The sequence below is a fragment of the Halichoerus grypus genome, chromosome X, assembly GCF_964656455.1.
Source record: "Halichoerus grypus chromosome X, mHalGry1.hap1.1, whole genome shotgun sequence".
NCBI classification, from domain to species: domain Eukaryota; kingdom Metazoa; phylum Chordata; class Mammalia; order Carnivora; family Phocidae; genus Halichoerus; species Halichoerus grypus.
The window spans coordinates 4513571-4527506 of NC_135727.1; the positions used below are offsets into that span (position 1 = coordinate 4513571).

Consider the following 13936-nt stretch of genomic DNA (forward strand, 5'->3'; position numbering starts at 1 on the left):
TATTTCCGCCCCCTTGTCTTGTTGCAGTAGCTAGGACTTCCGCTACGATGTTGAAAAGCAGTGGTGAGCAGGGACATCATAGCCTTGTTTCTGATCTTGGAAGGAAAAGCTTTAATTTATCACCATCAAGTATGGTGTTAGCTGTAGGGTTTTTGCAGATATTCTTTTTCAAGTTGAGGAAGTTCCCTTCTATTCCCAGTTTACTGAAGGTATTCCATTCTTTTAAACAGTATTATAACATTTCATTGTATTGAAGAACTAGGTTTTATTTAATTCTTCTTCTTTGATGAACACTTGGTCTGTTTCCATTTCTTTTTGCTATTTTAAGCAGTACTGTTGTGAACAACCTTGTACATACCTCTTTGGGCACATGTGCAAGTATTTTTCTGTAACAAATACCTAAAAGTACAATTGCTGGGTTGAGAGATACGCATATTTAAATAATTTTAATTTTTTAAATGTTGAAATAATTACAAACCTATAGGAAACTTGCAAATACAGTATAAGTCACTTCCCTCCACCAAATCATCTGAGAGTAAGTTTCTTCCCTGATGCTCCATCACTACCCCCGCCAACATCTACAATATAACCTGAGGGTACATTTCCTTCAAACAAGGACATCCTTTTATATATCCTCAACATAACCATCTGGATCAGGAAATTAATGTTGATGTGTTACTACCACCTAATCCTTAGACCCAATTCAAATTTCACCAGTTGTCACAATAATGTCTAATAGAAGGAATTCCCATTTACTGATCACCTAGATTTCCCAGTTTTACCACATTTGCCCCGATATGTATAGGTGTGTCTAAATATTTTTTCAGAATCATTTCAGACTCCGTCACAAGCATGATGCTCATTACATCTTAATACTAAAGCATGCATTTCCTAAAAACAAGGACACTTTCTTCCCTGAGCACAGTAAATCCATCGAGATCAGGAGTTTGACATTGATCCAGTATTACCATCTGGTCAATAGACCTCTTCCAAATTTCATTGTGTGTCCCAATAATGCTCTTTATAGATTCAGGATCCAATCCAGGATCACCTGTTGGATTTAGCTGTCACAATTTCCTTGATCTCTGGGATTGCCGTTCAGTGCTGAAAGCTGTTACCTCATGTTTTGTCCATTTTATAGTGTTTACAGTGGAAGGGCTAATCTGACACCAGTTCTCCATCATAGCAAAAAGCAAAAGTCTGCTTCAGAATTTTAGAAGCTAGGTTATTAAATGCTATGACTATTTTCTTGGTGGATTATATGCTTTATAAAATACTGCACTTTTCCTATTTAGAGATTGGGATCTTGAGTTTCACCTTGTCATATTAATATTGCCACATCTGTTTCCTTCCTGTTAACCTTTACCTGGTATATATTTCTCTATTATATCATATATTTCTATATATGTATATATATATTTCTATATTATATCTTGTCAACAGCATATAGTTATCTTTTTATTCCATTTATCTTTTGATAGATTTACCCTCTTTACACTCATTTTTTTAAACTGATATAATTGCACATATTCTTGTGTTAAAGTTCATGGTTTCTGTTTAATATGTTTCTTTCTGTTTGGTGACTTTAGTTGGATTGATTTTTAGTTGTTGGTGTTGACCTTTTTTTCTTGAATGAGCTAGAGGTTATATATCCTAAATATCTCTTCTATATCCTATACATCTCTTAATATTTTTTTTGCTCTGGGAAATGGATTTTTAAAAATAAAGTTTATTTTTAGAACAGTTTTAGATTTACAATGCCAAGCTAGTACAGAGAGTCCTCATATCCTCCATATTTGGTTTCCCCTATTTTTAGCATTTTACATTAGTGTGGTACATTTATCACAACTAATGAACCAATATTGATATACTATTATTAACTGAAGTCCATACTCTATTCGGATTTTCTTTGTTTTTATCTAAAGCCCCCCTTTTTTTGTTGTTGTTTGTTGTTCCAGGATCCAATCCAGGGTACCAGTGACCTGCCATTATTATATCCCCTTAGGTTCTTCAGGCTGTGCCAGTTTCTCAGACTTTAGTGTGTTTTTGATGACCTTGGTTTTGAGGAGTACTGGTCACGTATTTTGTAGGATTGGAATTTGTCCTATGTTTTTCTCATGATTTTACTGGGGTTATAGGTTTTAGAGGGGAAGACCACACATGTATAGTGGTTGTCTCATCCCCTCATATCAAAGGTATGACCGATCACTGTTGATGTTAACCTTGATCTGATGGAGTGTTTCTTAGATTTCTCCACTGTAAAGTTACTCTCTCCCCCCACCTACCTTCTCCTACTGTAATCTTTGGAAGGAAGTCAAGACTTATGGAGTGGAGAGTTACGTTTCATCTCCTTGAGCTAGAAATCTCTGTATAAGTTAATTTGAATTCTTCTTTTTTAACCCTTTTATGTATTTGTTTAATGTATATTTATATCAGCATGGACACATGAATATTTTATCCTTCGGATTATAATCTAATACTATTTTGTTGATTAAATTGTTCCAGCTTTAGCTGGGAGCTCTTCCAGTTGGCCCTGTGCTTCTCTGACATATACCCATAAATATCAGTATTTTAAAAAATACTTCCTGGTGCTAGAAGATGCTACAAACTCATATATTTCTTGTTCCAATCCTAGAATCTGCCATTTCTCCAAGGAGTTCTGTTTTTCTTTAATTGGAGAATGGTATTTAGAAACCAAGATCTGGGTGCTAGATGTGCTCGTTGCTACCGGGGTGTAATTGCTTCTAGGCCATCTCAGGTGACAGAGCAAAGGCATGTCTGCATACTAGCTCATATATACACACACACACACACACGTCTATAAGTATTTCTATATGTAACCATCTGTGTGTATATTAAGCTACACATGATTCATACTGAGGTCTCCAACTCTAATTGATCATCACATGGATCATTCTAGCCTCTTTTTTAACTTTTTTTCATGTATTAGTTTCAGAGGCAGAGTTCAGTGATTCATCAGTCTTTAGTAATACCTGATGTTCATTACATCACATGCCTTCCTTAATGTCCATCACCCAGTTACCCCATCCCCCCACCCCCCACCACTCCAGCAACCCTCAGTTTGTTTCCTGAGATTAAGAGTCTCTTATAGTTTATCTCCCTCTCTGATTTCATCTTGTTTTATTTTTCCGTCCCTTCTCCTATGAACCTTGTTTTGTTCTTAAATTGGACATATAAGTGAGATCATATGATAATTGTCTTTCTCTGCTTGACTTATTTCGCTTAGCATAATACCCTCCAGTTCCATCCACATTGTTGCAAATGGCAAGATTTCATTTTTTTGATGGCTGCATAATATTCCATTGTATATATATACACCACAACTTCTTTATCCATTCATCAATTGATAGCCATCTGGGCTCCTTCCATAGTTTGGCTATTGTGGACATTGCTGCTGTAAACACTAGGGTGCAGGTACCCCTTCGGATTGCTGCATTTGTATATTTGGGGTAAATCCCTAGTAGTGCAATTGCTGCGTCATAGGGTAGCTCTATTTTCAACTTCTTGAGGAACCTCCATACTGTTTTCCAGAGTGGCTGCACAAGCTTGCATTCCCACCAAAAGTGTAACAGGGTTCCCCTTTCTCTATATCCTTGACAACATCTGTCATTTCCTGACTTCGTAATTTTAGCCATTCTGACTGGTGTGAGGTGGTATCTCATTGTGGTTTTGATTTGTATTTCCCTGATGCCCAGTGATGTTGAGCAGTTTTTCATGTGTCTGTTGGCCATTTGGATGTCTTCTTGGAGAAATGTCTGTTCATGTCTTCTGTCCATTTCTTGATTGGATTCTATGTTTTTGGGGGTTGAGTTTGATAAGTTCTTTACAGATCTCAGATACTAGCCCTTTATCTGATATGTCATTTGCAAATACCTTCTCCCATTCTGTCAGTTGTTTTTCAGTTTTGTCGACTGTTTCCTTTGCTGTGTAGAAGGTTTTTATCTTGATGAAGTCCCAATAGTTCATTTTTGCCTTTGTTTCCCTTGCCTTGGGAGATGTGTCTAGCAAGAAGTAGCTGTGGCCAAGGTCACAGAGGTTGCTGCCTGTGTTCTTCTTTAGGATTTTGATGGATTCCTGTCTCACATTTAGGTCTTTCATCCATTTTGAGTCTATTTTGTGTGTGGTGTAAGGAAATGGTCCAGTTTCATTCTTCTGCATGTGGCTGTCCAATTTTCCCAACACCATTTGTTGAAGAGACTGTCTTTTTTCCTTTGGATATTCTTTCCTGCTTTGTGGAGGATTAGTTGACCATAGAGTTGAGGGTCCATTTCGGGGCTCTCTATTCTGTTCCATTGATCTATGTGTCTGTTTCTGTGCCAGTACCATACTGTCTTGATGAGGACAGCTTTGTAATAGAGCTTGAAGTCCAGAATTGTGATGCCGCCAGCTTTGCTTTTCTTTTTCAACATTCCTTTGGATATTCAGGGTCTTTTCTGGTTCCATACAAATTTTTGGGTTATTTGTTCCATTTCTTTGAAAAAAGTGGATGTATTTTGATAGGGACTGCATTAAATGTGTAGATTGCTCTAGGTAGCATAGACATTTTCACAATATTTTTTCTTCCAATCCATGAGCATGGAACGTTTTTCCATTTCTTTGTGTGTTCCTCAATTTCTTTCATGAGTGTTCTATAGTTTTCTGAGTATAGATTCTTTGCCTCTTCAGTTAGATTTATTCCTAGGTATCATGGTTTTGGGTGCAATTATAAATGGGATTGACTCCTTAATTTCTCTTTCTTCTGTCTTGTTATTGGTGTATAGAAAAGCAACTGATTTCTGTGCATTGATTTTCTATCCTGCCACTTTACTGAATTCCTGTATGAGTTCTAGCAGTTTTGGGGTGGAGTCTTCTGGGTTTTCCACATAAAGTATCATATCATCTGTAAAATATGAGAGTTTCACTTCTTTGCCGATTCAGATGCCTTTTTTATTTTATTATGTTATGTTAATCACCATACATTACATCATTAGTTTTTGATGTAGTGTCCCATAATTCATTGTTTGCATATAACACCCAGTGCTCCATTCAATACGTGCCCTCTTTAATACCCATCACTGGACTAACCCATCCCCCCAGTGCCTTTTATTTCTTTTTGTTGTCTGATTGCTGTGGCTAGGACTTCTAGTAGTATGTTGAACAGCAGTGGTGATAGTGGACATCCCTGCCGTGTTCCCGATCTTAGGGGAAAAGCTCTCAGTTTTTCCCCATTGAGTATGATAGTCGCTGTGGGTTTTTCATAGATGGCTTTTATGATATTGAGGTATGTACCCTCTATGCCTATACTCTGAAGAGTTTTGATCAAGAAAGGATGCTGTATTTTGTCAAATGCTTTTTCTGCATCTATTGAGAGGATCATATGGTTCTTGTTCTTTCTTTTATTAATGTATTGTATCACATTGATTGATTTGCGGATGTTGAACCAACCTTGCAGCCCAGGAATAAATCCCATTTGGTCGTGGTGAATAATCCTTTTAATGTACTGTTGGATCCTATTGGCTAGTATTTTGGTGAGAATTTTTGCATCCATGTTCATCAGGGATATTGGTCTGTAGTCCTCCTTTTTGATGGGGTCTTTGTCTGGTTTGGGGATCAAGGTAATGCTGGCCTCATAAAATGAGTTTGGGAGTTTTCCTTCCATTTCTATTCTTTGAAACAGCTTCAGAATAATAGGTATTAATTCTTCTTTAAATGTTTGGTAGAATTCCCCTGGAAAGCCATCTGGCCCTGGGCTTTTGTTTGTTGGGAGATTTTTGATTACTGCTTCAATTTCCTTACTGGTTATGGGTCTGTTCAGGTTTTCTATTTCTTCCTGGTTCAGTTTTGGTAGTTTATACGTCTCTAGGAATGCATCCATTTCTTCCAGATTATCTAATTTGCTGGCATATAGTTGCTCATAATATATTCTTATAATTGTTTATATTTCTTTGGTGTTGGTTGTGATCTCACCTCTTTCATTCATGATTTTATTTATTTGGGTCCTTTCTCTTTTCTTTTTGATAAGTCTGGCCAGGGGTTTATCAATCTTATTAATTCTTTCAAAGAACCAGCTCCTAGTTTCGTTGATCTGTTCTACTGTTCTTTTGGTTTCTATTTCATTGATTCTTTCTCTTCTCCTGGTGGGTTTAGGCTTTATTTGCTGTTCTTTCTCCAGCTCCTTTAGGTGTAGGGTTAGGTTGTGTATTTGAGACCTTTCTTGTTTCTTGAGAAAGGCTTATATTGCTATATACTTTCCTCTTAGGACTGCCTTTGCTGCATTCCAAAGATTTTGAACAGTTGTGTTTTCATTTTCATTTGTTTCCATGAATTTTTAAAATTCTTCTTTAATTTCCTGGTTGACCCATTCATTTTTTAGTAGGATGCTTTTTAGCCTCCACGTATTTGAGTTCTTTCTAACTTTCCTCTTGTGATTGAGTTCTAGTTTCAAAGCATTGTGGTCTGAAAATATGCAGGGAATGATCCCAATCTTTTGGTACCGGTTGAGACCTCATTTGTGACCCAGGATGTGATCTATTCTGGAAAATGTTCCATGTGCACTCAAGAAGAACATATTCTCTTGCTTTAGGATGAAATGCTCTGAATGTATCTGTGAAGTCCATCTGGTCCAATGTGTCATTGAAAGCCCTTGTTTCCTTGTTGATCTTCTGTTTAGATGATCTGTCCATTGCAATGAATGGGGTGTTAAAGTCCCCTACTATTATTGTATTATTATCAATGTGTTTAATTTTGTTATTAATTGGTTTATATAATTGGCTGCTCCCATGTTAGGGTCATAAATATTTACACTTGTTAGATCTTCTTGTTGGATAGACCCTTTAATTATGATATGGTGTCCTTCCTCATCTCTTATTAAAATGTAATCTCTTATTAAAATCTAATTTGTCTGATAGGATTGCCACCCCAGCTTTCTTTTGATGTCCATTAGTATGATAATGGTTTCCACCCGCTCACTTTCAGTCTGGAGGTGTCTTTAGGTCTAAAATGAACCTCTTGCAGACAGCATATCGATGGGTCTTGCTTTTTTATCCAATCTGATGCCCTGTGTCTTCTGATTGGGGCATTTAGTACATTTACATTCAGTTACTGAAATATATTAATTTAGTGCCATTGTATTACCTGTAAAATCACTGTTTCTGTATATTGTCTCTGTTCCATTCTGGTCTGCGTTACTTTTGGGCTCTCTCTTTGCTTAAAGCATCCCTTTTAATATTTCTTGCAGGACTGGTTTAGTGATCACAAATTCTTTTAGTTCCATTTGTCCTGGAAGCTTTTTATCTCTCCTATTTGAATGACAGCTTTGTGGGATAAAGTATTCTTGGCTGCATATTTTTCTCATTTAGCACCTTGAATATATCATGCCGGTCCTTTCTGGCCTGCCAGGTCTCTGTGGATAGGTCTGCTGCCAGTCTAATGTTTCTACCCTTGTAGGTTACGGACCTCTTGTCCCGAGCTGCTGTCTGGATTTTCTCTTTGTGTCTGAGATTTGCAAGCTTCACTATTATATGTTGTGGTGTTGACCTATTTTTATTGATTTTTGAGGGGGAATTCCCTGTGCCTCCTGGACTTGAACTTCTGTTTCCTTCCCCAGATTAGGGAAGTTCTCAGCTATAATTTGCTCCAATATACCTTCTGCCTTTCTCTCTCTTTTCTCTTCTGAGATCCCAATTATTCTATTGTTTAACTTGAGGGTATCATTTATCTCTCGAATTCTCCCCTTGTGATCTAGTAGTTGTTTATCTCTCTTTCTCAGCTTCTTTTTTGTCCATCATTTTGTCTTCAGTATCACCAATTCTCTCTTCTGCCTCATTTATCCTAGCAGTTAGAGCCTCCATTTTTGATTGCATCTCACTAATAGCCGTTTTGATTTCGGCTTGATTAGATTTTAGTTCTTTTATTTCTCCAGAAAGGGATTCTCTAGTGTCTTCCATGCTTTTTTCAAGCCGAGCTAGTATCTATATAATTATTATTCTGAACTCTAGGTCTGACATCTTATTTATGTCCATACTGATTAGGTCCCTGGCAGTCAGTATTCCCTCTTGTTCTCTTTTTGGAGGTGAGTTTTTCCATCTTGTCATTCTGTCTAGAGAAGAGTAGATGGATGAGAGAACAAAATACTAAAATGACAACAATGACCCCAGAGAAATATACACTAAACAAATCAGAAGAGACCTGAAACTGAAAAATAAAAATTAAAAAAAGAGAATCAGACAGGCGAACAGAACAGATCCATACACATTGGATCCTGTGTGTATTGTTTCATTTGTTAGAAAACTAGATCCTAAAATTGTAAAGAAAGAAAAACTTATATATGTATAAAAATAAAATTACATACAATGAAAGGATAGAATGTAACTGTAAAAATGGAAATTAAAAGACAAAAAAAGTATGACAGGTGAACAGGACAGAGCAATAAACTAGATTCTGGGTGTATTTTGGTCTCTTTGTTAGAAGAAACTGCATCCCAAAATTGTAAAGAAAGAAAAACTTAGGGCGCCTGGGTGGCTCAGTTGGTTAAGCGACTGCCTTTGGCTCAGGTCATGATACCGGAGTCCCGGGATCAAGTCCTACATCGGGTTCCCTGCTCAGCAGGGAGTCTGCTTCTCCCTCTGATCCTACCCCCTCTTGGGCTATCTCTCTCACTCTCTCTCTCTCCCTCTCAAATAAATAAATAAAACAAACAAAAAAAAGAAAAACATATATATACAAATATAAAACTAAATACAATGAAAGGATAGAATGTAACTGTAAAAATGAAAATTTAAAAAGACCTAAAAAAGAGTTGATAAAATAAGAAATTGGGTGTAAAAGGAATGAGAAGAAAAGTTAAAATTGAAAGACTTAAGGAATCAATGGGGAAAAAAACCTGTGAATTCTATGTACTTTATTTCCCTAATGCTGGAATTTTGCATTTCTCTATGATCGTAAACTTGGTCTTAGCTGGATGTTCTTGCTGATCTTCCATGGGAGGGGCCTATTGCGTTGATTCTCAGGTGTCTTTGCCCCAAGTGGAATTGCACTGCCCTTGCCAGGGGCCGGGCTAAGTCATCTGCTCGGGTTTGCTCTCAGGAGCTTTTGTTCCCTGCAAGCTTTCCGTACAGCTTTGGAGGATGAGAGTGAAAATGGCGGCCTCCCCATCTCTGCCCCAGAGGAGCCGAGAACTCGGGGCCCCACTCCTCAGCCCCCAGAGAAAAGCAGTCAGTCATTCCCGTTCCCCAGTCTCTGGCCGCACTCTGTGCTCACCCGGCCTGTGACCGCGCATTTCTATCTCTGGCACACGACCCTGTGTAGAGTCTCTAAACCCAGCAGACTCCTGTGGTGGGCTCCCGATCTGCTCCTTCCGGGGTAAGAAGGGGAGTCTCGCTGAGGTTCTACCACTCCCTGGGCCGCTGCTTGGAGAGCAGTGGCTGGACTATGCCACAGTTTATGGTATATGGCGACCCCGAGCTGAGAGCCCACTCCTGGGCTCACTGTTTGCCACCAGCTTCCCTGCTGTGATGCTTGGGAACTCTGCTGCACTGAGGCATCCCTGGTCTTCCTGTAACCCTAGGGATCCTGAGACTGCACTGTCCCACCTAGGGTTCTGCCCCTGCTTAGCCACCTGAGTGATGTCCCTCACCGGAGCAGACCTCTAAATGTTCTGATTTTATACTCAGCTACTATATCACTTTTCAGTAGCTGGCTGATGGAGGCTCCCTCCCCTCATGGTTTATCTTCCCATATATCGCCTGGGATTCACTTCTCTGCACCTCCTGCCTTGCAGAAAGTGGTCGCTTTTCTATTTGTGGAGTTGCAGCTATTCTTTTCTTAGTTCTCTGGTTGAGTTTGCAGGTGTTCAGAATGATTTGATAGCTATCTAGCTGAATTCCTGGGACCAGACGAAACTAAGGTCTCCTACTCTGCCATCTTGGACTCCTCCCATTCTAGCCTTCTCTTACCGATAATTTCCCTCTCCAACAGTGAGAAGCCTGGCTTCTACAATTCATCACCCATTTACCTATTTGTTCAGTTCCAGTATACATACATAGTAGTTTGAGAATTGATAATATATATACCCTTGTTGGAAACTACGTGCCCATCTAGGGGAAATGATAGCTGTCAAGTTCAAAAGCAGGCAGAGTTGGGCATATGGCTCTACTTCTGAGAACAGATTCTCTTGTGAAAAGCTTTTCCCTCAAGCCTTTTAAGTGATGTGTAATCAGAGCTGCTAATCTAGATACGGATATTGGGGTCGGGGGGAAGGTACCCTGGATTGACACAATTTGGTGCAGCATTTATGAGATGTGGAGTGGGATGTAAGAACCTGGCTCATTATCAGTGGAGCTTTGGACTCCAATATTCCTTGTTGCAAAAGCCATACATACTATGGAGAAGGCTTTTTTGTAAGATTGTGCTTCGTGTTCTGTACAGTTGAGCCTTCAGCCTTCTAGCGGACTGAAAACTGTGATCATTAAATTTGGTGAGATTAAACCCTACATGATCTCAAGATCCTTAACTATATCTGCAAAGACTGTTTTTCCGTTTTGCTTTTGGTGGAGATAAGTTGTTTGTAGAAGGAGATCAATTCAATGTGTCTTTGGATGGCTTCTACCAACTTCCTTTCATGGTATTAACCTTCATGACACCCTCTAAAGGGAAACAACCGTTACAAGAAACTATTTCAATACAATTTTGTTTTATGCAAAAATAATTAAATTTTAAAAATCTTTTATTTTTTAGGATCTGGGGACTCTGATTTACGTCTGGAGGATGCATTGAAAGAAACTTCCTCAGTAAAGCGTGAGTAGTAAATCAAATAAACTATTAAAAACAAACAATAGTGATTAATATGCACCACCCACTCAGAATACACACTCAAGGAAAACATTTTTTTATCTGTATTGATCGGATAAAATATGGGTGTCATAAATTGCATTATTTAAAAGAAAATCTGAATATTTAACATAATTTGTTTCCTTTGTGAAGAATACCACACAATGTGTAATAGCTAATACAGCATTTTCTCCAGCAGTGGCCTCAGAAGACTGCCTTTCCCTAGCTCAGGAAAAGATACTTTGAAGTGAATGAGAGATTTGTTTTTCCTTCTAGATTTTTTTTTAATATAAATGGCTTTTCTTAAAATGGTGTCTATACGTAATCTCTCAAATGCTAAGCTTTGTCATCAGTTTCTCTTTACGTTTTTTTGAAGAAAATTAAACCATTTTTTTTTTTTAAGTGTGAAGGTTAGAAAGTAGAGCCGAGATTTTGTGCAACCCACCCCCCCATCCTACAAATGTCACTCCCATCCCGGGAGGGAACTGCTGAAGTCCGTTTGGGATCTGCTGGTCCCATATGATTTTTTATGCTGTTACGTACATCTGTACACATAGATTATTCAGTGTTTTTTTGTTTTACATAACGTGTAAGGCTTTTTAATTTAGTTATGTGTGTATTACTGTACAACTTTTTTTTTATTTAATATGTACTGAAGACCTGAATAAATGTATCTGTCTATCTGTATTAATTTCCCAGGGCTACTGTAACAAAGTATTATAAACCCACAGGCTTAAACCCACAGAAACATAGTCTCTCAGAGTTCGGGAAGCCAGAGGTCCAAAATGAAGGTGTCAGCAGGACCACGCTCCCTCTGAAGGCTCTTATAGGGGTTCTTTTTGTTGGATTTAGAACCCACCTGGATAATCCTGCATGATCTCATCTCAGTATCCTTAATTACATCTGCAAAGACCGTTTTTCCAAATAGGGTCTCGTTTATGGCATCTGGGGATTAGGACTCCACTATATATTTTGGAGGCCACCATGGAACCTACTACATTATCCATATATCCACATCTTTATATCTATACTTCAGATGTAAACTTGGGCTTCATGGAGCTGGCATTCCAGTGGTGTGGCTTTGGCCATGGCCAGTGCTGCCATTTCCTTATTGGCCGATGTGTGATTTGCTTTCATTTTGCGTAATTACAAATAGGGCTTCAGTGAACATTCTTGCCCATATCCTTTGTGTATAAGTTCAGTGGAACTACCAGGCTGAAGGGTATACATACTTTATATTTTAATAGAGCCTGCCAAATTGTTTCCAAAATGAATGTACCATTATGTATTCACTGAATACTGTTGAGTTCCTTTGCTCCCAGATCTGCACATCACCAGATTTTATTAATCAAAGGCATTTTACCAATACGATGGACAAAATCTTATTGCTTATTATGCATTTTCCTAATTATAGTGAGATGGAGCATCATTTCATATATTTATTGGCCATTTGTATTTTCTTCTTTGGTGAATTATCTGTTTCATATCCTTTCCCCATTTTTCTGCTGGTGTGCTTGTCTTTTTTTTATGGGTTTGAGGGCTCTCTGTATATTCTGGATTGAGAAAGGCAGGGGCTCTGGAGCCAGCCTTCCTGCGCCTGAACCCTGCCTCTGCCACTTCCACCTTGGGTGAGTCACCTGACTTCTCTGTGCCTCCGTTTCCTCGTGTGTTACATGAGGTTAATAATAAGCCCTGCCTCCTAGGATTATTATAAGGATTAGATGAGATGGCCCATATGAAGCGCTCAGCACAGGACTGGTATGAGTTCAGTGCTCAGTAAGTGTCAGCCATTATTATTGTTCCTTGATTTGACTGTGGCTGAGTCTCTGGTGTAAGTCAAGCATACATGAGGAATGCATGCCTGCTTAAACTGATCAACACACTAAAAGCAATTCCTGTCAAAATCCCAGCTAGAATTTTTGCTGAAACAGACAAGCTGATCCTAAAGTTCATACGGAATTCAAGGGACCCCAAATTGCCAAAACAGTCTTGGAGTACCTCGGTGGCCCAGTCAGTTAAGCATCCAACTCTTGATTTCGGCTCAGGTCATGATCTCAGGGTTCTGAGATCAAGCCCCGTGTCAGGCTCCATGCTGGGTGTGGTATGGAGCCTGCTTAAGATTCTCTCCCTTCCTCCCCGCTGCCTTATGATGCTCATTCGTGCACTCTTTCTCTCTAAATAAAAAAAAAAAAAAATTGCCAAAACAATCTTGAAAAAAGAAAAAGAGAACTCAGACTTCCTAATTTGACAACTTACTACAAACCTGCAGTAATCAAGATACTGTGGCACTAGCATAAAGAGACCTAGAGTTCGATGGAATAGATTTGAGAATCTAGAAATAAACCATTACATCGATGGCCAGTTGACTTTTGACAAAGATGCCAAGACTGTCCAATGGGAAAAGAATAATCTCGTCAATAAGTAGTGCTGGGACAACTGGATATCCAGTTGCAAAAGAATGAAGTTGGACCCCTGCCTCACACCTTATACAAAAATTAACTCAAAATGGATGATAAACCTGAAACCACAAATCTCTTAGAAGTTCATTTGCATGTATGCTGTGAGGTGAGAGCTTAGGGTGTTCTCAGGTCTTCCCTAAGTATGCTCACCGTCCTATACGTGCAGGTGGCCTTTTGGATTCCCAGGAAAATAAACAGTTTATTAGCAATGACAGTTTTAATGAAATCATTTAACATCTCCCCAAATAAAATGACCAAAAAAACAAAACAAAAACAAACCTAAGTATAAAGACCCCCAATTAGGAAATTTGTTATTTTCCTGATGGAGGACTTTTTAGTATTTACATCCCTTTCTCTGTTGTGCACCTGCCCATCTGATCTTCATCAGCATCCATCAGCCAGTGTGTCCAGGACCCATAGGAGCACCAGCATGTGATGTCTTTGGTTGAATGACATCCTCCAAAACCTCATCACTCTGCTATCCTTTTTTTCCCCTTTTTCTTTTTTTTAAGATTTTTTAAATTTGAGAGAGAGTGAGTGAGCACGCGACCATGAGCAGGGGGAGGGGCAGAAGGAGAGGGAGAAGCAGGCTCCCTGCAGAGCAGGGAGCCCGATGAGGGGGCCCAATCCCAGGAACCTGGGATCATGAC

The 13936-nt window shown here is 38.8% G+C and overlaps 1 protein-coding gene across 5 annotated transcripts in view; it reads left to right on the forward strand.

Moving 5' to 3' along the window:
- The window catches only part of CD99L2 (CD99 molecule like 2), an 86634-nt gene that overhangs the window by 44155 nt on the left and 28543 nt on the right, over nt 1-13936 (forward strand). For all 5 annotated transcript variants that reach the window (XM_078065126.1, XM_078065124.1, XM_078065123.1 and 2 more), the window contains exon 2: nt 10735-10794. In XM_078065126.1, the coding sequence (XP_077921252.1) occupies nt 10735-10794 (60 nt within the window). The remainder of the gene's footprint in view (nt 1-10734; nt 10795-13936) is intronic.